This window comes from Astyanax mexicanus, chromosome 1 (assembly GCF_023375975.1).
Source record: "Astyanax mexicanus isolate ESR-SI-001 chromosome 1, AstMex3_surface, whole genome shotgun sequence".
Taxonomy (NCBI): Eukaryota; Metazoa; Chordata; class Actinopteri; order Characiformes; family Acestrorhamphidae; genus Astyanax; species Astyanax mexicanus.
The window spans coordinates 80820477-80847579 of NC_064408.1; the positions used below are offsets into that span (position 1 = coordinate 80820477).

Below are 27103 nucleotides of genomic sequence, written 5' to 3' on the forward strand. Positions count from 1 at the left end.
GACCTTGCAGCTCCACAGAAGTATAAATGCCTTAAAGCCAGACACTATTGAATCCCCACACCTTGTCACACTGTGGCAGTCCTTCAGAGGTGTAAAATCGTATCTTAATGGCACTGCAAGAAGAATCGGAAGCCTGAATGAAAGTCTGGACACATCTCCAGTCTCCTGAAAGTACTGCAGTGCTGGACGCGTGTGGGTGTGTGGGTGAAGAAGGTGTTCAGCATAGAGATTTCTTGCAGGCAATTCCCGTGAAATGCAGTTATGAGCTTCAAATCTCACCTTCAGAAGGTTGTGTTTGTGTCTGCTAAAATCTACAGCAGCCCATTATAAAGGTACTGACTATAAAAACTCATGTGTTTGTGCTCCTAACACCATAATCAATACAAGTTATTTAATCATGCAATGATTTTACTATACACAGCCTTTGGATCTGATGTGACAATCTGTTATTCTGGTTGATATAACATGGCCGCTAGGTAAGACTATTGAAGGTTTTTAAAGGGTTATTGGGGGCAGAAATCAGTACAGGCAGGTTAGATAAGTGAGCATGTCCACGTTCTTGCTGTGTAGAATTTCACTAGTTCCAACTATTTGGAAATTTAGCTAAAAGCTCTGTTTTATTGCTGTATTTCCAAAAAATGTGGAGTTTAAATCAGCTCTGGGCTCGTAATGACAGTTTATGAGGGCGGACAGGGTCAGGTTGTTGTTTTTTTCGCAATCTAAGCTCTAGCTGGAGCATTTGATTACTGTTGTTCTTATTAAAATATTATATTATTAGTTATGTATTAACAGTTAATATGAGCTATTTTAGCGGCTGATGTTGGAATACACATTCCTGCGGTGTTGGCATATAAATATAAAAATTCTGGTGTCTTAAACTATTTACACATAACCTATATCTCTTTTGAAAAGCGTTTAATTTGGTCAGTAACACTCTTGTGTTTATTTACTATTAGCATAAATTACCAGTGTTTGCTTTGAATGTAATTAGGGAATCTGTATCAGGTTTGCCTGGAACCTGTGTAGCATTAATGTGGCATTTGGCCCCACCCAAGATTAATATCGGCAATTGGCCGATCCCGATGAAAGACGATCTGCGAACGAAATCGGCCCCAAAAACACTGATCGGTCCATTTTTACCAAACTACATTATCTGATATCATTCAGATATTCCACTGTCTGATTTCATAGCACATTAAAAGTTACACTTACACTGCACTGCACTGTCAGACCAATGCACTTCCAAAGTAGGGCATTGGCAACCTGTGTCTGCCTCTGACAGACCAACAGATTTAGTCTAAAACACATACAATAAGAAAAACTGGAAAAACAATTGGAATAGATGACAGCCAAGCAAGCCAAAATCAGCACAGGCACATGACATACTGTACCAGCAGAACTTAGAATCAGCACTACAGGAAAACTTTAATGTCAAGAGGATATTGCTGAATCTGTAAATGATCTAATGCAAAATGTGTTAGATCAGGTTGATGCAATGCGAGAGGAGGCTCTGAGTAAATGAGCAAACGAATAGATAACATTGCAATGACTCAGCCAAACAACTGCTGATATTTATTAACGCTAAAACAGGAAACCTCACAGTGAAGGTCATGCATGCTGAAGCCAAGATTGAAGCCATTAAACAGCTAATGCGCATTGACGTGGATGACGTGGAGGCAGCTAACAACTAACCTCTGGGTCAGTAATGGAAATGAATGTCTGCCACAATAAAAAATAACAGCAGAGCAGAACATCCACTGATGCTAATGGTCCAAATCTATCAGCTCAATGCTGATCATCAACAATTTTACAAACATTTACCAATACCACATACAATTTCACAGAAATGACTTACTCATATTAAGTGGAGAAAAATTGACTAAAAATAACATCATGTTATATTAATCCTGTATAAATTATTGTGGGTTTGTATTTCATCACATCCTGTGGAAATTTTGTTTTTCACAGTTTTTCTCCGGTAGTCTATTTTCAAACATAAGGCACATTAAGCGACACTACTACGGATGCCAAAACTGAAGTGAGTTTCCCATCTAATGGGGAAGCTGGGGAAAGCCCCTAAGTAAGCAAAACTGTAATTCTTAAAACAAAAAAAATTATAATTTTTTTTTTAAGTCAGATGAGCACTGGATGTTAATCTACACAGATTTCTCTTCTAAAAATTTATTTTAGTAAGTAAAGCGCTTCTGTTTTTTTTACAGTAAGCTTAGATTTCTAATATTTTATCTAAGGGTGAGTTTTCAATTAAGTTTCTCCATTACTAAGCACCTAGCAGCAGCATTAGCATTAGTCGCTAACTGCACTGCTAGCGAGACGTAAACGTCGCCCGATAGTGCTAAACTGAGGAACCTTGAGCGCTTTGGTAATCCTATACGTAATCCTAAACGCTATACTTCAGTAGAGTTGCTTTACTGCTCCTTAATACCTGACTGGTAGAATTCATACATAAGGCGTGTCAGATTATAAGGCGCACTGAGGATTTTGGGGAAAATAAAATTATTTTAAGTTCCCCTTGTAGTCAGAAAAATACAGTAATTATGTTTTTCATGGCACAGATACCTTGGGCTGTGCCTTAGGTAAAAAACAAAAGATGATCCAAGATGAGCTCCTTTGAAGTCATTGGTCATTGTGTAATGTAGTCTACACTGTACATACATGTTTGGAACATGTAGCTGCTTTCAAACTAAATGTTCAAACTACAGTTTAAGTAGGTTTTGAGACTAATCATGAGTCCAAAAACTGATGTCTACACTGATAGAGCTGCCCTAGTCAACAGTAAGTGCTTTAAATAAATCTGGGTCTGGCAGATGCCAGAATGCTACCTACCATACTGTAGAAGTACAGTTCCAAAAGTTTAGTTTAGTGAAGAAAGGAAGAGGGACGATGGTCAGGGACTGATTTTCAGGCTTTTGGCTCTGCTTCTTAGTTCTGGTAAAGGGTTACACATAATTCTACAGCACATAAAGACATTTCACAGATTTTATATGAATCCAACAAGAAGGTCCTTTGATGTTCCAGCATGACTGTGCCACTGTATAAAGCAATTCCTATTTCTTTATATATGGGGGTTTCATAATTTCAAAAACTAGCTTTATTATGGAGTTGATCCCCATCCACCTCCTCCAATATAATTGTGACCAAAGCTTATAGAAAACCTTCCTGGAAAAGTGAAGGCCTTTCTGGGAAGAGCAACTCCATGTTAATCCCTGGATTTGAAAAACAATATCCAAACTTCATATACAGCTCTAGAAAAAATTAAGAGGCCACTTTAGTTTCTGAATCAGTTTCTCTGATTTTGCTATTTATAGTTTTATGTTTGAGTAAAATAAACATTGTTGTTTTATTCTATAAACTACAGACACTATTTCTCCCAAATTCCAAATAAAAATATTGTCATTTAGAGCATTTATTTGCAGAAAATGAGAAATGGCTGAAATAACAAAAAAGACACAGAGCTCTCAGACCTCAAATAATGCAAAGAAAACAAGTTCATATTCATAAAGTTTTAAGAGTTCAGAAATCAATATTTGGTTAACCCTGGTTTTTAATCACAGTTTTCATGCATATTGGCTTGTTCTCCTCCACCAGTCTCACACTGCTTTTGGATAACTTTATGCCACTCCTGGCGCAAAAGTAGTTCAGCTTGGTTTCATGGCTTGTGTTCATTCATCTTTCTCTTGATTATGTTCCAGAGGTATTAATTTGGTAAAATCAAAGAACTCATCATTTTTAAGTGGTCTCTTATTTTGTACCAGAGATGTAGGTGTGATAGGGGCCAGGTTTCTACACCAGTTTTCACCCTACAGTATTTTTAATACTTGATTGTTTTAAATATTGCTATATATCTATCAATTAAAAGCAGGGAAGAAACAATTTCAGCACAAATAATCAATAAAACTATGAGCCCTGAATCTGATTTAAGAACATTACAGAAATAACTGGAACGCTGAAAGTTGCTGGTTTGCTGGAGCTAAACACAGCTAGAGAACTGCTCTTATTCAGTTCATATTAAACAAGAGTTTCAGGTTCAGAGAAGAATGAATGTATAAAACAGCAACTGTTAATCTTTCACTTTACAATTCTGCTTCATATGAGGATACATTTCTTTCCACACTATGTCAAAAGTTTTGCCTTCAGTGCTCTGTAAACAGGGCTAGGAACCCTATAGCTCTCCACAATGTCCACTCTTTCTTTTTCTCTGCTCCCTGTCGGTTTGTGGACTCAAAGTCCTCTTTAGTCTGATTCTTATGGACTAAAACAAAAACTTGCACCAAGTTAAAGAAAATGAACATTCATATATGAACAATGTCTTTTATAAGGAGTCTAAAACTAATGGATTGTGAAACTGCAAAAAATTAAATAAGAGCATGCTTGATATTCTGCACTGGACTGATGCATTAAAATCATACCCACCAATCAGAGCTTAAATCTTTAGACCATGAAGACAACAACAAAACAGCTTATCTTGTTCAGAGCTGAAAACAATAGCAATAATATAGCAAGCAAGATGCTGACGAAAAAAACACAGGTTAATGAAATGAATACATGGTAAAGCAGGGTTAAAGGGCTGGGGAATGGTAATGAGTAATAAAATATTCAATTTTGGCGTTCTTTTTAGTGTTCTAAACATTTATTGATTCATTTGTAGTGTTTTGAATGCATCTGTTTATTTGTTTTAAATAAAGCTATTCACATATCCCCCCAAACCTTTAAATTATGCAAACCAGCGAAAAAAAAAGAAAAAGTAAAGTTTCTTTGAAGCATTCTCTTACTGTTTCTTTTCATCAATATTATACTCATCCTTCACCAACTAGTACTGCAGGTAATCCTCATATTATACCAAAGAATAGCTCTTACAGATACAGACCTACTGGATGAAAGAACCATCAAACAGTCTCTTTGTAAGAAAAAAAAAAAAAGATCCAGAGGACAATAATACGGCTGTTAAACCACATCTGAAGTGGGAACGTACAGTTGTGGTCAAAAGTTTACATACACTTGTAAAAAACATAATGTTATGGCTGTCTTGAGTTTTCAATAAGTTCTACAACTCTTATTTTTCTGTGATAGAGTGATCGGAACACATACATGTTTGTCACAAAAAACAGTCATAAAATTTGGTTCTTTCATAAATTTATTATGGGTCTGCTGAAAATGTCACCAAATCTGCTGGGTCAAAAATATACATACAGCAACAAAATTTGTCAATTTTGGTGATGTAGCGAGTTGTGTCAATCAAATTAGCTTCATGTCATGGCCTCTTCACTTCTTGTAAGTGATTCTGATTGACTACAGCTGTTGACTTCTCATGAGCCCATTTAAATAGGGCTCATTTGACCCAGTGATTAGACTCAGCTACAAAAGCTACAATGGGAAAGTCAAAGGAACTCAGTGTGGATCTGAAAAAGCAAATTATTGACTTGAACAAGTCAGGGAAGTCACTTGGAGCCATTTCAAAGCAGCTACAGGTCCCAAGAGCAACTGTGCAGACAATTATACGCAAGTATAAAGTGCATGGAACAGTTGTGTCACTACCACGATCAGGAAGAAAACGCAAGCTATCACATGCTGCCGAGAGGAGATTGGTCAGGATGGTCAAGAGTCAACCAAGAATCACCAAGAAGCAGGTCTGCAAGGATTTGGAAGCTGATGGAACACAGGTGTCAGTCTCCACAGTCAAGCGTGTTTTACATCGCCATGGACTGAGAGGCTGCCGTGCAAGAAAGAAGCCCTTGCTCCAGAAAAGGCACCTTAAGACTCGGCTGAAGTTTGCTGCTGATCACATGGACAAAGATAAAACCTTCTGGAGGAAAGTTCTCTGGTCAGACGAAACAAAAATTGAGCTGTTTGGCCACAACACCCAGCAATATGTTTGGAGGAGAAAAGGTGAGGCCTTTAATCCCAGGAACACCATGCCTACTGTCAAGCATGGTGGTGGTAGTATTATGCTCTGGGGATGTTTTGCTGCCAGTGGAACTGGTTCTTTGCAGAAAGTAAATGGGATAATGAAGAAGGAGGATTACCTCCAAATTCTGCAGGAAAACTTAAAACCATCAGCCCGAAGGTTGGGTCTTGGGCGCAGTTGGGTGTTCCAACAAGACAATGACCCAAAACACACATCAAAAGTGGTAAAGGAATGGCTAAACCAGGCTAGAATTAAGGTTTTAGAATGGCCTTCCCAAAGTCCTGACTTAAACCCCATTGAGAACATGTGGACAGTGCTAAAGAAACGGGTTCATGCAAGAAAACCATCACATTTAGCTGAACTGCACCAATTCTGTCAAGAAGAGTGGTCAAACATTCGACCTGAAGCTTGCCAGGAGCTTGTGGATGGCTACCAAAAGCGCCTAGTTGCCGTGAAAATGGCCAAGGGACATGTAACCAAATACTAATGTTGCTGTATGTATATTTTTGACCCAGCAGATTTGGTGACATTTTCAGCAGACCCATAATAAATTTATGAAAGAACCAAATTTTATGACTGTTTTTTGTGACAAACATGTATGTGTTCCGATCACTCTATCACAGAAAAATAAGAGTTGTAGAACTTATTGAAAACTCAAGACAGCCATAACATTATGTTTTTTTACAAGTGTATGTAAACTTTTGACCACAACTGTAATGCAGAAGGTCATGGACACAGAAGCGCAGGCAGATGACCTGAAGAAGTTAATGGACTTGCCTTAGAAAGAGACTGAGACCATTTCTGACCAAGTCCTTAGGTAGTAATGGAAATGAACAATGGAATAGGTCTAGAATGAAGCAGTTACATAAGGTTTAATAGCATTCCACACTAAATATATTAATATTTGCTTCTGTACCTTTTATTTTACATCACGTCTCCATGGTTACTATTGTGTGTATCATGTTAAATCATTGTAGCTAAGACTCCCTGTATCTTTAAAGCAGGAATTCAGCAGAGGAACATGATGGATGGTAAAGATAAGATAGAGGCCATTAAGCAGCTACAGAACATTGACCTGAATGTGATGGAAACTGAACCCCTGGTGAGAAAAAGAGAATAAATACAGAACATTATACAGCAAACCTTTTAATACAAAAACTCTCTGCTTTTTTCTGTTACCAATATAAGCCTTCTGTCACTTTCTGAACAGATATAGTAAAAAATACTTGAATTAAATACAGTATGAAAGCATAATGTTGTTTTTGCAATGCTTACTTTATTGTAATCCTTTTTATATTATTCTAGATTAATCTTTATATTCATTTTTCTGGTGGATATTTCGCAAGTAACTTGCCCCCAAAGCAACTGCCTGAAATACAATAGAAAAAAAAAACTTGTAGTTGCTACCTTGCATCCCTTTTGCAACACCACAGCAACCACTTAACACCAAAAGAAAAAGAAACTAAATGGGATACCATAGCAGCAAGTGAACAACCACTTAGGAACACATAGAAACCACCTTGGATGCCAGGGAAGCCACCCACCTACAGTAGCATCCTCATAGCACACGTTTCACAATACCAACAGCATTCAAAAGCATCCACCTGGAGATGCATAGCAACCACCTAGCAACAGTGCAGAACCATCTAACAACCATCATTTAGAAACACCACCACCACCATTGTGCAACTACTTACTGTAGCAACACCATATTAACATCTTGGGATACCATAGCTACCACTTAGCAACGTAGCACCCCCAGAGCAACCAACTGGGTTAGCAAAGCAGCCACCTAGCAACCATTAGAAACACAACAGTCATCAACAGTGATGGCAACAGGGATGAGAAACCACCTGAAATACCATAGCAACCACCTAACAACCTCAGGGATCCAACTTATGTGCATTTTTTAATTTCTAATTAATATTTAAAGAACCAATGTTGGCTTCACATTTTATCAATAGTTAACATATGCATATGTATTTTAATACTTATATAATATAGTTCAAAAGGATATATAGACAGTACAGTGTTAGTGATCTACTTCCACACAAAGAACATCTTTAACATCACATATTAACAGTAGAACATAAAAAAAGCCTCTTTATTTCCTTTTAACAACATAAATATTCAAAACTAAAAAAATAAAAACTATTGATCAATATGAGGGCACACTAAGGGGGCATGACCTTTTGAACATTTCGCTAACTCTGAACAATTGGAGAATATAAAGAGACGCAGAAGGTCACAGAGGTACAAGTGCAGCTTCAAGACCTTAACAAACTAATGGACATTAACCTGGAGGAAAACTACATTAGGACTGACCTCTCAGTAAATGATGGAAACACTCACAATACATTAAGAACGGTGAAATTACACGACCTGCACAGCTTGAAGTTCTTCTAATTTCTGCTCTGATACTGCTATGTAATATTAATTGCTTTAATGTTTCAGAAAGTTGCACCAGAAAATTCAGTTTCATCTATCTTTAAAGCAGAGCTCCAGTTGAAGAATATGACGGATGATTTAACTAAAGTAAATGTCACTGAACTGCAACTAAACAATGAAAGAGACAGAAAACTGACACTAACGTATGTGATAAATAGAAAGAAAAAAAGTGCATATCACAACAATTTCTCTTTTGTGTGAAATTTTAAACACATCAAGAAAAGTTGAGCTGATTTGTAGTTGAAAATGAGAAAGAAACAGCGTTATTACTGAAGATATTACATTTTAAAATTAAGCTAAATGTGAGAATAAGAAACAAATCATACACACAATTGTGCATCACTAACCCTGTTGAGGAGAGACTGTAAGATTGATTGGCTATGTATCAGAATCAGTCAATTTTTTTAAATATTTCTCTAATGTAGCCGATCCAATTCGTAGTGTTGTAGTCTAGACTGCTAGAGCTAAGTCAGGGTGAAGACCAAGGCCGGGAAAAACCGAGACCAAGTCCAAACCTTGTTGCTAAGGTTAGCTAGCTTGTCGCTAGCTTTAGTTCTCTTACCAGTAACAATACTGTGCATTTAGCTTGTCGCTAAGGTTTGCTAGCATACACTAGCTTTAGTAATTTCCCAAGCAACATTAATATTTTATTTAGCTTATTGCTACACATAGCTAGCTTGTTGCTAAGTTTAGTTATCTCCCCGATAACATTAGTATATTGGTTAGCTCGTTGCTACGGTTGGCTAGCTCATCACTAGCTTTAGCACTTTCCCAGGTAACTTTAATATTTTAGTTAGCTCGTTGCTACAGTTGGCTAGCTCATCACTAGCTTTAGTACTTTTCCAGGCGACATTAGTATTTTAGTTAGCTTATTGCTACGGTTAGCTAGCTTATTGCTAAGTTTAGTTCTCTCCCTGATAACAGTAGTATTTTAGTTAGCTCATCGCTAAGGTTAGCTAGCTCATTACTAGCTTTATTACTTTTCCAGGCAACATTAATATTTTAGTTTATTTAGCTTATTGCTACGGTTAGCTAGCTTGTTGCTAAGTTTAGTTCTCTCCTCAATAACAGTAGTATTTTAGTTAGCTCGTTGCTACGATTAGCTAACCTGCTGCTAACATTAGTTATCTTGCTATTTGCACTTACTTCTCCTTGTGCTATCTTTCTAGATGTCTGGAAAAAAGAATTGCGGTCCCCAATGTCACAATGATTTACATGAATAAAGAGTAGAACTCCAGTGAGCCGGTAAAAAAGAGCACATTTAACTTAACTTCACACTATTCAAAATGAAAAATGTTCATTAGATACTGAATGAAAGCTGATGTAGCTTGTTATTTCGTGCACACAGAAAGATGACTGATTCAGTCTGTTTGAATGAATTGTTGATGTTCAGTAAAGATATAAAAAAAGCTTAGTTTTTTAAAAACTTAACCTCAGGCAGAGGACCTCACCCCGAGACCAAGACAAGACCGATTCCAAACAAGGTTGAGTCCGAGACGAGACCGAGACCGCTCGTTTTTGTTCTCGAGACCGAGACAAGACTTAGGTACTACAACACTACCGATTCGGTTAAGGTTTATACAGCAACGCAGGAAGCTGCAGTTCCTCGTCCAACCACTAGATGGAACTCTAAAGCAGAGCTGCAGTCACTCACTTTTTAGCAGCCGGTCAAAGCTAATGTTGTGGTCTGACATGCTGATTCTCTGTCAAAGTGCCTTGCTGAAGCCAGCCAATAAGAGCAGAGCTCATCAAGTTATTCACAAGCTCACCATGAAGAAAAAAAAAATATCAGTGTTTTTTAATTCTCTAGCAAAACAACAGGACCACAAGTAGGCTTGTTAATTTGCATCACAGCATTTTACACCACACACAAAGGTTACATTCTTAGTACTTATGCATTTAATTCCAATCAAATAACACTCAATAGCTGCCACAATCTGTGAGCAGCACTGTGTAAGTTAAGTAAAATTAAGCAATTTATCATAATGAAAAAATAGGACAGCTGTTATTATTTATATTTCTATAACAGCAAAGTATGCTAACGATGACTAATGTTGGAGCAGAATCAATAACAGATTTAGTGACATTAACAAAACCAGACACGCAGCTGATATTTTTTCAGTAATTAAAAACAACCAGTTTCAGCACTGCTCTTTCCCAGAAGGGAACATTTCCTTCCATTACATACTTTATTCCTTAAGCTTTAGCTGCAGCCAAAGAAAGTACATCAAATACAAAAATGACAGATATTCATATCACATGTAATGCTAAGGAAAAGTATGCTGTATAATATTTGTATATTTGTTCATATAGGTGTTATGTTTAAAAAATGTTACTTTTGGCAAATGATGTACTCCAGAAAAAATGGTTGATTATTTCTGTTTTTTTTAATAGCTGAAATTAATATAGAAAACCCAGCCTGTGAATGAAGCTGAAAGCAATCGGATGAAGAGAAAGGCCAGAAGAGGAACTTAAGGGAAATGTAGGGGAATAAATGATAAAACAGACATGAGATGAATTGAAAAGGAGATGAAGAAAGAAGTGAACAGCAATAGAACATCAGCAGCCAAAGGCAACCGGTAGAAAGGTAAAGACCAGAGGTGAAATCACCAAGGATGTGGAAAGAGAAGAATACAGGCCTGAAGACCCAGAGAACCTGAGAAATAACACCTAAAACCAACCCTGATGAGCAGAGGAGGAGGGCAGAGCGAAAGCAGGAGAAAGGAGAAAGAAGAAAGACTACAGAGAACTCATCAAGTCCTTTCTGAAGAAGAGTTTGCTCAGACAGACACCGGAAAGAATTGAGGGCATTACAGAGTGAGAACGACCGAGAGCAGGCAGATGACCCATCCCAGACGAGTGAATGAGCACAAAGGAGCCAATTTAGTGCGACCCACAGAAGATGAGCACGGCTAGAGAGGAGCTGCCCTGCACTGGCTGAGAAACTCCAGAACCCAGAGGAGTTAGTTACGCTCAACAAATTCCTTTAGGCCATAGAGAACATCTCTTATAAGAGTGAGAGAGAAACAAGAAACCATCCTGCTCAGTTCACTCCTCACTCAGAGAGAAATGGGCTTGGTGAAAGACCATGTGGAGAAGAATGTACAGTAAAAAAGTCACTGGTGGCAGCATGAGGAAAGCTTCTGTAGAATGTGAAGAAAAGCGCAAAAAGTAGAAATGGAATAGATAATAGGTTTATTCACAGCTGATGTGCATTTCCTGGTCTACTCATGTCTATTTTTCTTTTTCCTAACAGCCATTTTTTCTTTTCTTAAATAACTTGCGGAGGTCATACAGCAGGTTAAAGAGACCCTAAAGCTGATCTTTTTTAATGTGTGATCTGTGTGACAATGTAAACAAGAGCTTAGATTGGGCCCAAAAAATCCGACCCGACCCAGCCCGAACCATAAACTGTCATTATGAGCCCAAGCCCGACCCGATCCGACCCATAAACTGGCTGTTTTCGGGTTGTTTGAATGAGCGAAATATGATCAGAATTATGTTAATTAACACTGTAACATAGAAGCATAGAACTATTATTTAATTACAATGATTTTTAAGAATAGCTACACACAGTGCTGCAAGTCAAACACGAAGGAGTTCACGTGCGCCCAGAGCTACGTGATTATAACATTTTTCATTATAGTTTAATTTTATTTTGTTTTTATGTTTTCTTGTACAGTTCAGTAAGTTTTTATTTGTTTTTAGAGTGGGCTTGCTAGTTTGTATTAGTCTTCACACATCTTATCAGAGAGATCAATCTAAGAAACAAGAGAGAGAGAGAGAGTTGCGTGTTCTGGTATGAGCTACTCACAGGTAAATGTTCTCACATACTCTCACATACTCACCTGTTTCTCTTTCATCTCCCTTGCGCTCATGTTCTAATCACATCCATTATTCTGAAGTTTCTCAGTGTTTTCTGTCGTATTTTGCGGCTAGCGTGAACGCTTTGAACATAAACAAACGCCACGGATCACGAGGTGTCGGTGCCGATGTTGTGCCGAATCCGACTACCTGCTGAATCCGACTCCGCTTCGCAAACAGAATCGGCACAACACCGCCTGCTGTACAACTCCGGGGTGAAAACATCGCTTATAAATAAATTAAACACGAAAATTAGGGTATTCGTGTCGGTTCTCGGGTCAGGTCGGGTTCGGAAGAGAATCTAAGCTCTAGTGTAAACAGACAAAATGTTTAAATTATCATATTATTAAAGTGGCCCAATTTGGAACTGAAAATGCCAGCTGATCTTTTTCATAATACGAAAATGATATGTTCTGATTTGGGCCACTTTTATATGTGGAACTGAAATCTGATTTCTGACGTGCGATAAGTGGAAATACCATTCAGATTAGAAATATTGGGATTTTTACATTGATTCAACTTGGCATTCATCCTAAATCAGTAAAAAAATATTGTAGGATTTTTTCATTCCTTTCAGGGAAAGTGAGGTAATAGACTTCATTAATATGTTAACCAATCTGTATTTAAAAATAGCAAAAAGCAAGAATAGAAATACTTGGCTGCACAGCATCAAGGCCCTTAACCATAAAAGTTAAAGTTAAAGTGTGAAGGCCTCACATTTAAAAAAATAAATGGTTATAAGTCCAGCTGACACTGGACATTCCTAATAGCTCCTGTGATGCTGGAGAAAGAAGATAAAGAAGATAAAACTGAAATCTAATGTGAAACATAAAATAAGAAATTGAGAATACACACTCAGTACTTCATGAACAATGAGATCATTGATAAACAGCAGAAGAGAAACACTGTAGGAACAAACAAAAAAAAAAACTACAGCATTTAACACAAATTAAAATAATACACAGTCTGCTGATCTAGACTTTAAAGACCTGATATAAATGCCTCTAAACAGTTGATACACACTATTAACTCCACTTTGTTGATACAATCAATAGATTAATCCCTTTTAATGACTACCCTACAGGAAAAGAGTAAACATAAAAACCTCTAAAACTAATAACAGTCTCGCAGTCTCCTCCATTTACGCTGCTTTTATTGGTCAGGGTTTTGGTTTTCTAATACAATTTTCTGCTTGTTTACTGAATACTCTGGTGGCTGAGGCTGAGGCTGCAAGGAATGTCAAAGTTACTGCCAACAGAGCACAAATACAGCACACATAATAGCTGGCAAGTAAAAAAAAAAACAGTTGGTGTTTATGCATATATGAGTATGTATGTGTTTAGTGCTCTAAGAGGAGGTATGTAATTTACGCACATTGAGCTTTACTGTGGGATCATCTACATTTGTGTTTGCTGATGCACTAAATGATGCTGAATAAAACAAATGATAAAGGTGTTTTTATGCAGATGAAAAGGCTTCTATCTAAGTTCCTCTATCTAAGCTCCCCTACAAACAAACATACAGAACATGAAGTAAACACATGGTTAATAAACCAATGCTGAAATCATGTTTGTGAATTATTTGTGAATGGTATTAATCTAGGCTTTATTATGGGTGAAAATAAATGCTAAGATAAGAAATCAGAAATTTGTAGCTAAAAAGATGCACATCATAATGATTGCAAAAAACACCATTATGGCATCACTAAAGCCTATTAATCCCCTGGTTATGGACTCAAAAACACCCTTTCAAGATGGGCACTATTTTCCAGACATAGCATAAAGCAGGGGTTTCCAATCTTTTGCAACTAACGACCCTGTTAGCCCACCACAAATTTTTCCACTGGGAGCTTTTCATTTTAGCCTCGGGGCGGCTGCAGACAAGTGGAACTTTCTCTGCTTAACTTCAAGCTTAAGGCTCTTTTGTTGCCAAAGACTCTGCTTTTAATGTGTATCCTTGATGTCTTAAATTACATTTGTTAACCTATATAAATTTTAAAAACATTTTTACAAAAGCACACCTCAGGCGACTCTGTTTGTGACGTGCTTGCAGAAAAAGCTTCTTTTGCATCACTCTCCCATACAGCTTCTCCTTGTGCAAAGTGCGTTGTATTGTTGACCGATGCACAGTGACACCATCTGCAGCAAGATGATGCTGCAGCTCTTTGGAGGTGGTTTGTGGATTGTCCTTGACTGTTCTCACCATTCTTCTTCTCTGCCTTTCTGATATTTTTCTTGGCCTGCCACTTCTGGGCTTAACAAGAACTGTCCCTGTGGTCTTCCATTTCCTTACTATGTTCCTCACAGTGGAAACTGACAGGTTAAATCTCTGCAACAACTTTTTGTATCCTTCCCCTGAACAACTATGTTGAACAATCTTTGTTTTTAGATCATTTGAGAGTGGTTTTGATGCCACTCTTCAGAGAAGATTCAAATAGGAGAACAACTTGCAATTTGCCACCTTAAATACCTTTTCTCATGATTGGATACACCTGGCTATGAATTTCAAAGCTTAATGAGGTTACCAAACCAATTTTGTGCTTCAGTAAGTCAGTAAAAAGTAGTTAGGAGTATTCAAATCAATAAAATGATAAGGGTGCCCATACTTTTGCACCGGTCAAATTTTGGTTTAATGCATATTGCACATTTTCTATTAGTACAATAAACCTCATTTCAATCCTGAAATATTACTGTGTCCATTAGTTATTAGATATATCAAACTGAAATGGCTGCATGATTAAGATTAATAGGGGTGCCCAAACGTTTTCACATTAAAAGGTTTTAGAACAGGTTTTAGGGCAACTGCACATTCTACACAGTTCACACAGCAAGCTAAAGAGGCCCAAATATTTTTTTTAATTATATGTATACTGAATCTGATATTTAGAATTCTGAGTCAAATCATATTTGGCATATGTGGCCCTGAAATGTGATACATATTTGATATTGATATGATGCATATCTGATTCTTTAATGGTTAAGAGAGCAAGTTTAAGATGCTTTTGAAAAACTGGGCCCAGAGGATTTAATTTCCTCAGCTTTATCCCCGTCTACTCTCTCGTCTTCTGTCTGAAGAGTGCTGACGAATTAACATTTAAAAAACAATCATGAAGCTAAACCCATTTGACGTGATGCTTGCTGGGTTGTAAACTGCATTCCCTGCTCATAAGAGAAGGCATACCATGTGGAATCCCTCGGGCTTGCCTTGACTCATTAATTTTATGAGGTGCTACAGCGCATGTTGTTGTTTTTGTTCTCTGGAGCGTGTAAAATCCATAATATGGAAATATAAGTTGAGGCAGAGGATTCTTAAACGTTGACGAGGAAGAGCCCATGAAGCAGTGCTGCAAAGAGATGGAATTCTGTCCCAATCCCAAACGTTTGTGAAATTCTGCCCTCACATACTTCAACACCCAACACCACAGAGACTCTATACTCAAGTCACATACTCATACCTCAACTGTCTTTTTTTAGAGCAAATGACTCACATTACAATTTCAAACTTTTCAATATTTTGGTCAATAGCAAACAGCTGCATGGGTCTGAACATCAGCACCATGCCTGAGATTAACTGTATGAGACTCATAGAGTAGAATCACCAAACACAACACAGTAACTGAGGTTTTCCACTGTTGATTAATAGTAAAGCAAGGCTGTTCAAAGATAAAAAAGTGGTGAAAAAAGGGCCCAAATTAAAGAACAACCTGCTGAACTACATTCTCAACTGTGATGTTCTACCAAGCATATCTGTCAACATACTGCATGATTATTACTTCTCTTCTCATTCATTGTGTTTCATTTCTTTTTATGATTTCTTTACATTTTAAATGTAATACTGAAGACATTAAAGCTATACAGAAACACATATTAATTAATTTTGTAAACCAAAAGTGTTAAACCTGAATAAACAATTGAATGAGGTGTGTCCAAATTTTTGACTGGTCCTGTATATTATTATATTATTATCAGCATATATTTGAATATCTATCTATATCTATATAGTTATAGAATGATATACATAGAGTTACATTCAGTCAACCTGACAATATAACTAATGTTACCGAACCATTTTAAATGATAGCTTCCACTGAGAAATAACTTGTCAGACATGTAAGATACATACAATTATTTTTTTCAATTTAAACTCAACAGATGTTTTATTACACTTCCCATAAAACGATGATGATTTAGAGTTAATTCATGTTTCCATAAGGCCATGCCTTTTTTTTGTAATAAAGTTTTTTATTAAAAGTTTTATAGACAACAGTTACAGAAGAACAGTGCAGTAAACAGTGTTTTACTATCCCTTTTAAACCCACCCCCATTCCACCCCATTCCTTTCCCATCCCACCCCATTCTCTTCCCATCCCACCCCACCCACATCCATTTTACCATTTCCCTAATACCCAAAGATTAACCATGGCCACAAACAAAGGCAGGTACACAATTAGACAGGCAGTACCTTTCCTGTATATAGAAATAAACACTGACTGTTAAAATAGATGCCTTTTATTAAATGTCTCTTTTGAATCAACAAGCTGTCTTTTATTAGGTACAATACCAAAAGTACAGGAAAAAGCATTGAAATAATTTATAATCAACCTTATGCCACAGCTATAGCAGACAGAGATTAAGCTAAAACACCAGAGTATTCCTTTAAGCAGCACTTTCACGTCACTTTCCCATTGTTGGCGTACTCATGAAACGGAATCCTAAATTAATGTATTAAGACGTTAACCGACCCGTCGAGGGAGTCGGGGCACTAATTGAAGACTTTCTGGTGGGTAAGAATAGGCTGCACACCAGTTGCGGACCCCTAATTGTGTTGAGAGATCCCCGTTGAGGTGCTGAGTCATTGAGATTCTGCTGGCTCGGCATGGGCCCTGCACTGGCTCCTCTCCACTTTAAATTCATAGGCGGAAGCTTGTATGGGTGCAAGACCCATAGCTTGAGTCCCGCGGACTCCTCAACTCATTAGCTGCCTTCCCCCTGAGCAATAATAGCTGGTCTCCAGCACTGCTCCTCTCACAGAGTCTCAACATTAGCTTGCAGCCTGAATATCACACCCAGGGGTACAGCAGCACCAATAAAAACAAATGCTTAAAGGAATTAGCTGATTGTGACAATAATGTGATAAATATCTTGCATTTTGTTCATTATAAACTGCCAGAGCTGTGAAATGAGATATGTCTTTAAAAAAAACAGTGTTCTGCTGGGGATAGACAACTAGTGAGAGCACTGACCTGTAATTATTACACAAACATGGAGATTTACAAGTGACTCTAGTTAAGCAAGACTAAAACCTGCTTCTTTATATCCAGCAGGTAAAGTCCTGCAGTTTCACATACAGTAAAAACACAGTTACACAGTAGACATACAGAAAAAAACATATTTAACAATTATATACTACTATATACTACTATACTATATATATTCTATACTTCATGCTAGTAAGTTTTTTCCACTAGTTTAAAAATTGTGTGAATTTGAGGTCAGCTAAGTAGTATGGATCTAAGATAGAAATCCCATGTTAAAAGCAGAGATATCAATTTTCTGATTGAATAATTAATAACTATTAACCACAGTGTATCTTCTTTAAGACAAAGATTTTAATAATGGGTATTTAAATGTGTATAAAAGTATCAAAGTTCGAAAACACTGAGTTTAACTGCGAGATTTAATGGAGAAAATAAACAGTATTGTAGCTCCATATTCCACACTCAATAGCTTGACAGGAGAAAATGTGCCAACCGCTGTGTATGTCTGTGTGCATGATCACACAAGTATGTAAGAGAGAGATAGACAGAGGAAAAGAGAGCATAAACTTCAGCATAAATAAAAGGTAATCTCCCTTCTGAACTCAACAGTGATTGTTGCTGTGTTATATCACTAAATTCAAGTGCTAATGCGTCAACAGTAGGGGTGTGACGAGACACTAATATCACGAGACGAGGCGAGACATGATACTGGGTTCATGAGAACGAGACAAGACGAGATTTAAAAATAAAAATTTAAAGAAAATGTCAAAAATGAAAAATAGCTTAAAAAAATAGAGTTTTATTTGACAAAATCATATAACGCAAACTTAACAGACTGGTTTCTTTCACACATTGATTTTATAAGAAATAGAAATAAGAATAAAATTATAAACAAAACTTTTCTAGGTCGTATATAGTGCAAACAATAAGTGCAAACCACAACCAGTCATATTAAGACTATGGTTTGTGTTTTTTTTCTCCTAAATCTCTTGTAAATTAACTATGCATAACCATAACCAGTCATATTAAGACTATGCTTGAAGTGCAAACAGAGACAGAACATGTTTTAAATACAGTACAGAGCTAAGGGATTAGTACAGCTGCCTATGAACGTGTAGGATTTACTTACAGTATTTACATATGGTTTGTGTCTTGTTGGTCACTCTGTTACCATTTATTGTTTCCACTGGAGCCAAAATGCAGCCAGACAAACAACTAAAAAGTAGCAGAAGCATGTTTTATGCAAATTCCCGAATTTTCCTCTTCTGCTGAGAGCTGCTCTCACTGCTCAGCCACCACACTCGCTGCTATTGCTACTGGGTTGCCAGATCCCTCTTAAAAAGTCCACGCTAAACTGTTTTTTTCCCCGCGAGACAGATTTAAGCTTGACAAAAAATATCATCACGTTTTTAATCTTGTCACACCCCTAGTCACCAGGCTCTGTCAATTGTGTCATGTGATTAATTTGTAAAAAGAAAATAAAGTTGAAGTCCCTTACTCTTGACTATTTTTCCTGCATCCAGTCATGCAACTGCCCTGTTCAGTTACTGTCTAAAACAGGGGTCACCAACCTGGTGCTGCAGGCCTATTCTAGAGATATTATTAATTATTAATAATAACATTTATTAAAGGTAAATTGAGCAAATTTGTGATTTCACAAGTGTATATCAAACTGGTAACCATTCACATTATTTGGTTTCCAAGAAGTAGCTCTCAGTTTAAAAAAGATTGGTGATCCCTGGTCTAAAATATTCCAGAACTTGATATGCATCCCCTGTAAATATATATATATATATATATATATATATATATATATTTTTTTTTTACCACATCTGTGAGTTGCCATAATGGCCATAACGGTTCATTACTGATTATTGCAGGTATTCCTTGACTAGTTTTTTAGCGTTATAATAAATTCTCACATGAATCACTCTCTCTTCTCTTTAAAGAGCTTTAGCACTTGTCTCGTCTGGAACAAATGTGAACATTTAACTCCTACAAAGTGAATCAGATCATCAGGGCCTTTGAGGTGGTGACAGATTTTCTATAGCAGTAAGCCCTGTTATACCCTAGGCCTATTAGTCATTAATGCAGCACGGAAGAGAGAAAGAGAGAGAAAGAGAATGAGAGAGAGAGAGTGTACTAAAAGGAACTTCTAGTTCATCCAAGGATCTAATCAAATCTAAAAATGTTCTTCAGACATAAAAACTATTTTTGTTTCAGGTAAATGGACTCTTTAAATACAAAAAAAACAACAACAACATCATCTTACCTGAGTGTTTCTGTCCACTTCAGCTCCAGCTCCAGAGCCATTTTGTCCATTTTTAGCTTCTCTTCCTCTTTAGTGGTGATAAGTTTAGCCTCGTGCTGCTGCTTCTGAGTCTCCATCTCTCCCTGTTGAAGACAGGTACCAGGTGAGTGATGATGAAGTGAAATAAATGATATGTAATGAGCTGACTGTTTAATCACAAGCCTTTTTCACAGATAGACCCAACATATGGGTTTACCTACAGCTGCAGGTTTATGATCATTGACTGTAACTCTCACCTACTGTAGAATTTATCAGACCCAGGGGACACAGAGGCCAATACAGGACTGATGAATACTGATGAAATATTTGGATGGTGGCCCATTCTTTTCAGAGCAGTAACAACATTGTAGGCTCGTAGGTACAAGTCAGACAAAGTAAAAGTCATTCTGATACAAAATGCAATCAATCAGTTGAATTAATTACCACTTCATGTTTTAGTGATCTTGTTCTTGGTTTATGGTTTCAATATATACAGCTTTGAAAAAATAAAGAAAGCACTAAAAATGATGAGTTTCTTTGATTTCCCCAAATTGAAAACCTCAATCAAGAAGACGATAAATCAAGAAGAAGATAAATGATCTTAAGCCATCAAACCAAGCTGAACTGCTAGAATTTTTGCACCAGGAGTGGCATGAAGTTATTCAAAAGCAGTGTGTAAGACTGGTGGAGGAGAACATGCCAAGATGCATATAAACTGTGATTTAAAATCAGGGTTATTCCACCAAATACTGATTTCTAAACTTCTAAACTCATTATTTTTATAATTTTATTATTATTTTTTTTGTTATTTTAGCTTTTCCTTGTTTTCTGCAAATAAATGCTGTAAATGACAATATATTTAACTGTTCATTTTACTCAAACATAAAAAGAGAAACTGATTCAGAAACTGAAGTCTCTTCATTTGTTCCAGAGCTCTATAATAATAATATATAATAATATAATACATAATATCATTATTATTGTTTTAAGACTATTGTACGTAATGTTCTTACACACAACAATGTATATACAATAGTAATACAACAATAATATAATATAAAGCACTTAACAATACCATAGCAACCACCTATCCATGTTCCATCAACTCTAACGCAACTACCTTGCAACTTGAGATACCAGAACAACCATCTTGCAACATCATAGCAGCCACCTAGAAACCATCTAGCAACACCATAGCATCTACCTAGCAACCTTTTAACAAACTCTTGGTGTACCATAGCATCCACCTAAAACTCTCTTGAGCCAATTAGAACCACTTAAGCTGTTCAATGTTTTTGCTTCCTTAAGAAAATGGACTTTTATAGTTATTTTATAGTTATTAAATAGTTTAGTTTATAGTTACTATATAGTTTTATAGTTATTAAATGGGACTTTTATTCATATTGTACTTATAACAACCTTTAAATTAAAACTGACTGGAATTCAGAGGCACGTTGCAACACCAGCCAATGTATGCTCACTAGTGATGTAATTTCTCAACACCACTGCCCCACACACACAGGAGAGGGTTCGGTTCTTTGTTTAGACAGGAGCACTCCAGTACCGGTCCATGAGCAAGACTTCAAACACTGCATGCTTTCAATTAATAAGTAATTCTGCAATCTTACACACTGCACAAGAGAACGAAGCACTGGGACGGTCCTCCTCGTTCACAGCCATCAATCACGCCCGAGAGGCAGAGAAAGGTAAGCCAGAACAGGAAATAAGAAGCAGTCTCTGACTCATCAATCCTCATTTGCACCCGAGCTGCTGCTCCACACACGTCTGCACGCTCGCACTCTCACAAATGGGGAGCATTATACAAGGTCACTGAGAGAGCTGAGCGGACTGGTCAAAAGAACAGGAAGTTCCAGTATGAAGAGCTCACTATAATGAAGTTCCTCTGCCACACCGCCACCAGAGCTCAAAACCCGCCGCCATCCATAATTCAGCGTAGCACCTGTCACGCACCTCACTCCAGCCATCTTATTACAGCTGTCATCAACATCAGTATTCATGAGAAAATGAGCGCGTGACTGACAGGCTGACAATACTTGGATGGCCTATGGATGACATTCCTAGAATTATTCCAGACAGCTATCTGTGCTGTGAAGCATCAGCCCAAAATATTCCCAACAGCAGAAAAGTCAGTGCTAGGGGTGGGCGATATAGAGCTAAAATAATATCACAACACCTCTGGGTATGTATGTGATAATGACCTCATGATTATTTTAAGTATATTAAGTATATTACTGTAATATAATAAATGATAGATTTTTCATATACACTGATCAGGCAGTACCGTATTTTTCGGACTATAAGGCGCACTTAAAAACTTTTAATTTTCACAAAAATTGACAGTGCGTCTTATAATACGGTGCGCCTTTTGTATGGATTTTACTCGTCAGGTTGTAAGGAGCAGTAAACACACACTCCGTGCAGCGTTATACAGAGTTTCAGTGCTATACAGAGTCCAGAGCCGTGCAGCTCCGAGGCTGAGCAGCAATAGCATTAGCTAGATGCTAACCGCTAAGCTAGCTAGCTTATTCACTGAGATCAGTATTATCTAAATTTTACTCGTCAGGTTGTAAGGAGCAGTAAACACACACTCCGTGCAGCGTTATACAGAGTTTCAGTGCTATACAGAGTCCAGAGCCGTGCAGCTCCGAGGCTGGAGCAGCAAATAGCATTAGCTAGCTTATTCACTGTTCAGAGATCAGTATTATCTAAATTTTACCCGTCAGGTGTAAGGAGCAGTAAACACACACTCCGTGCAGAGCCGTGCCGCTCCGAGGCTGGAGCAGCAACAGCTAGATGCTAACCGCTTAGCTAGCTAGCTTTTTCACTGTTCAGAGATCAGTATTTTCTAAATTTAGCACTTTTAATACTGCTGGAGCAGTATTATTAGAGTTAGATGCTAATCGCTAAGCGTTCACCGTTCAGAGGTGAGTTATCGGCCTGTAAGTCTGTGCTGCTTTGCCTGGCTAGCATTAGCTAGATGCTAAGCGCTAACTCTCTCAGAGGTGAGTTTTATCAGCCTGTAATCTGCTTGTTTACAGTGTTAAAACAAGCTACGGGGGACGAATCGCTAGCTAATATCTCACTGTCTTACCAGAACACGCAGGATTACTCAGTGTAACGCTGTCGTTTAAGTTTGGGTTAACTTTACTAGTTTAGGTGACTAGCTAGCGTGCTAGAGGATAGCTATGCTAACGCTGGTGCAGCAAGCCTTAGTGGACATCTGGAAATCTAAGCTTACTGTAAATAAACTGAAGCACGTTACTCACCCAAATAAACAGTTTTCAGGAGAGGAATCTGTGTAGATTAATATCCAGCACTCGTTTGACTTTGAAAGAGCTAGATTTATATATACTGAGGCGCTCCACCGGCAAGCGACCACCCCCGGTGGGGGAAGGGAAACATGGCGCCACCCCTGTTCACTTTGATATAGGCACACTTTCTAGTGTCACTTAACGCGCCTTATAATGCGATGCGCCCTATGTATGGAAAAATAGCAGAAAATAGGCGTTCTTTGATAGTGCGTCTTATAATACGGTGCGCCTTATAGTCCGAAAAATACGGTACATAGATGTATATATCCATTATCCATCTTTGTAGTCCTTCTGTGTTCTTCAACAGTCAGGACCCCCCAAAACACCACAGTGCAGGTAGTATTTGGGTAGTGGGTCATTCTCAGCAGTGCAGTGACACTGACATGGTGATGGTGTGTTGCTAGTGTGTGTTGTGCTGATACGAGCGAATCAGACACAGCAGTGCTGCTGGAGTTTTTAAACACTGTGGGGACACTACCCACAGGACAGTGTTGGTGCACTACTTTCAGTCTAGCTGTGAAACCGAGGTGTTTAAAAACTCCAGCAGCACTGCTGTGTCTGATCCACTCAACAGAACAACACATTGCAGTCACTGCAGTGCCAGGAATAAATAGTAAAATAAATACAAAAGAGACGTCTAAGACAGATTGTCACTTTTATTGCCATACGGATTTCTTAAAATTTTCAAAAATTCTATTTTCTGATATTATCGCAAACATATTGATATGGCTCACGCCTAGTCAAAAGATCCAATGACTGAAAGACCATTAAAACCAATTAATATGGAAGTGTTTTTAATACACATAGGTCCCTGATCCTGTCTCAAATAACTGTGTTGTTATACAAAAAAAAATTGCAAAAAAAATAGTAGTGATGCATTAATTTACTAGTGATGTCTTCACTGTTACAGATTCGTTACAGTAGTAGAGAATATATACAGCTCTGGAAAAAATAAGAGACCATTTAAAAAATTATTTGACCACATTGAAAACCTGGAATATAATTAAGAGGAAGAAAGATGATCACAAGCCATCAAATCAAGCTAAACTGCTTAAAATTTTGCACCAGAAGTGGCATAAAGTTATCAAATGCAGTGTGTAAGACTGGTGAAGAAGAACATGCCAATATTCATTAAAACTGTGATAAAAAAACAGGCTTATTCCACCAAATATTGATTTCTGAACTCTTAAAACTTTATAAATATAAACTTATTTTCTTCGCATTATTTGAGGTCTGAAAACATCTTTTTTGTTATTTCAGTCATTTCTCATTTTCTGCAAACAAATGATCCTAATGACAATATTTCTATTTGGAATTTTGGAGAAATGTTGTCTGTAGTTTTTAGAATAAAACAACAATGTTCATTTTAATCAAACATATACCTATAAATAGCAAAATCAGAAACACTGATTCGGAATCTGAAGTAGCCTCTTAATTCTTTTCAAGAGCTGTATAATTATATATATATACAGTGCCCTCCATAATTATTGGCACCCCTGGTTAAGATGTGTTCTTTAGCTTCTCATAAATTGAGTTTTGTTCAAAATAATATAGGACCACGATGGAAAAAAAAGAGTAAAATACAACCTTTAACTCAAGTAAATTTTAAGGGGGGAAATAAAATCCCTGACTAAGAAATAATTATTCTTCATAAAATCACCTGTTCCACAATTATTGGCACCCCTAACAATTCTTAGGAAATAAATTTAATAAAAGTATTTCTGTCACTTCTACAGTAGTTTACGAAGTTGATCAGAGTATGTAGGAACATTTAATTAGTAATTCACAACTTCCTGTTTCCCTGGGGTATAAATATGACGTGACACAGAGGCCATTTATCTTCAACATGGGAAAGACAAAGGAACATACCATTCAAGTGAGGCAGATGTGTGTTGACCTTCACAAGTCAGGCAATGGCTACAAGAAAATCGCTACTCGCCTACACCTGTCCATATCTACTGTCAGAGGAATTATTAAGAAGTTTAAAACAACTGGAACAGTGGTAAACAAGCCTGGACGAGGACGCAAGTTTATTTTGCCACCACGCACAGTGAGGAGGATGATAAGAGAAATAAAAAGTTCTCCAAAGCTCACTGTTACAGAATTGCAACAAATGGTAGCTTCTTGGGGTCACAAAGTCTCCAAAACAACCATCAGGCGCTATCTACATGCCAACAAGCTGTTTGGGAGGCATGCACGGAAGAAACCATTTCTCACTCACAATCATAAACGCAAACGTTTGGAGTTTGCTAAGCGGTACTGGGACTTCAACTGGGACCGTGTGCTTTGGTCAGATGAAACAAAGATAGAGCTTTTTGGCAACAAATGCTCTAAGTGGGTCTGGCGTAACACAAGAGCTGAGTATGCAGAAAAGCACCTCATGCCCACTGTGAAATACGGCGGGGGATCAGTGATGCTGTGGGCCTGTTTCTCTTCTAAAGGCCCTGGGAACCTTGTTAGGGTGCATGGCATCATGAATGCTCTAAAATACCAGGACATTTTAAAACAAAATCTGGTGGCTTCTGCCCGAAAGCTGAAGATAGGTCGTCACTGGGTCTTTCAGCAAGATAATGACCCTAAACATGTGGCCAAATCTACACAGAAATGGTTCACCGCACACAGAATCAAGCTCCTCCCATGGCCATCTCAGTCCCCAGACCTCAACCCCATTGAAAACCTGTGGGGTGAGCTGAAGAGGAGAGTGCAGAGGAGAGGACCCAGGTCGTTGGATGATTTAGAGAGAATGTGCAAAGAGGAATGGTCAAAGATCCCTCTTTCTGTATTCTCCCATCTTGTGAAACATTACAGGAGAAGATTAGGTGCTGTTTTGTTGGCAAAAGGGGGTTGTACAAAGTATTAACATCAGGGGTGCTAATAATTGTGGCACACATGATTTGATGTTAAATAATTATTTCTTAATGTGGGATTTTTTTCCTACTGAATAAATTCACTTGAGTTAAAGGTTGTATTTTACTCTTTTTTTCCATCGTGGTCCTATATTATTTTGAACAAAACTCAATTTATGAGAAGCTAAAGAACACATCTTAACCAGGGGTGCCAATAATTATGGAGGGCACTGTATATATATATATATATATATATATATATATACATGTATGTCTATCAGCTCCAGTTTTGACTCATGCAGTTACACAAGAGCATATCAAAAGCTATAAGGAATATATTAAAAATAAAGCAGTGATGTATCATCATGTTATATTACACAAGCATAACCACATAAGAGAGAAAATAATGTTACTGCTATTGAGATGAATTATGAAATGCATTATGATAAACAACACTATTTCCTATATGGCCAGAAGTTTGTGGACACCTGCTCATCCAATGCTTCTTCCAAGGTCAGGGGAGGGTACTGATCAACTGATGCCTTAGAAAATTTTTCCATTACATTTTGGGGCTTTGCCATGACAATTTGATTTATTTCTGCCACGGGAGAATTGAAGATGGCAGGTACTGATGTTGGATGATTAGTTCTGCCAATCTTACTCATCCCAAAGGTACTAGATGGAGTTCCACCACTTTAGAGAACACTTGCTCTACAGCCAAATGCTAATGGAATGGGGAAGGTTATATTCTCCATGTTGAGACTTGGCACTGGGCATGGTGACCTCATGCTCATGTGTAGGACTTTCAGAGCATCCTATTTTACTGGAAATGCTATTCCTAATTGATGAGCAAATATTAAAATAAATCTGACATTTATTTAAGAAGTCTTCAGGAAATTTGTCCAGATAGAAGATATAATATCAACTGAAAAACAGTTTTACTAAGTATCAAAATGCTCTGTCATTCAAAACTAATGTTAAATACAGTCGGTTCCCCTTGAATTGTTCACATTCAGCTGAATATATATTAAATGCAACTGAACTCTATGCTGAATGTAAATGATTTTGTATGGAACCTAACCCTACATCCAACTCGAACCCTAAGCCTAACCTCAACCATGAATCAACCCTAAAACCCAACCC

General features: G+C 37.5%; 1 protein-coding gene across 2 annotated transcripts in view; it reads right to left on the bottom strand.

Moving 5' to 3' along the window:
* The window catches only part of fam184ab (family with sequence similarity 184 member Ab), a 235020-nt gene that overhangs the window by 79151 nt on the left and 128766 nt on the right, over positions 1-27103 (bottom strand). For both annotated transcript variants that reach the window (XM_007255380.4, XM_007255382.4), the window contains exon 9: positions 19765-19886. In XM_007255380.4, the coding sequence (XP_007255442.3) occupies positions 19765-19886 (122 nt within the window). The remainder of the gene's footprint in view (positions 1-19764; positions 19887-27103) is intronic.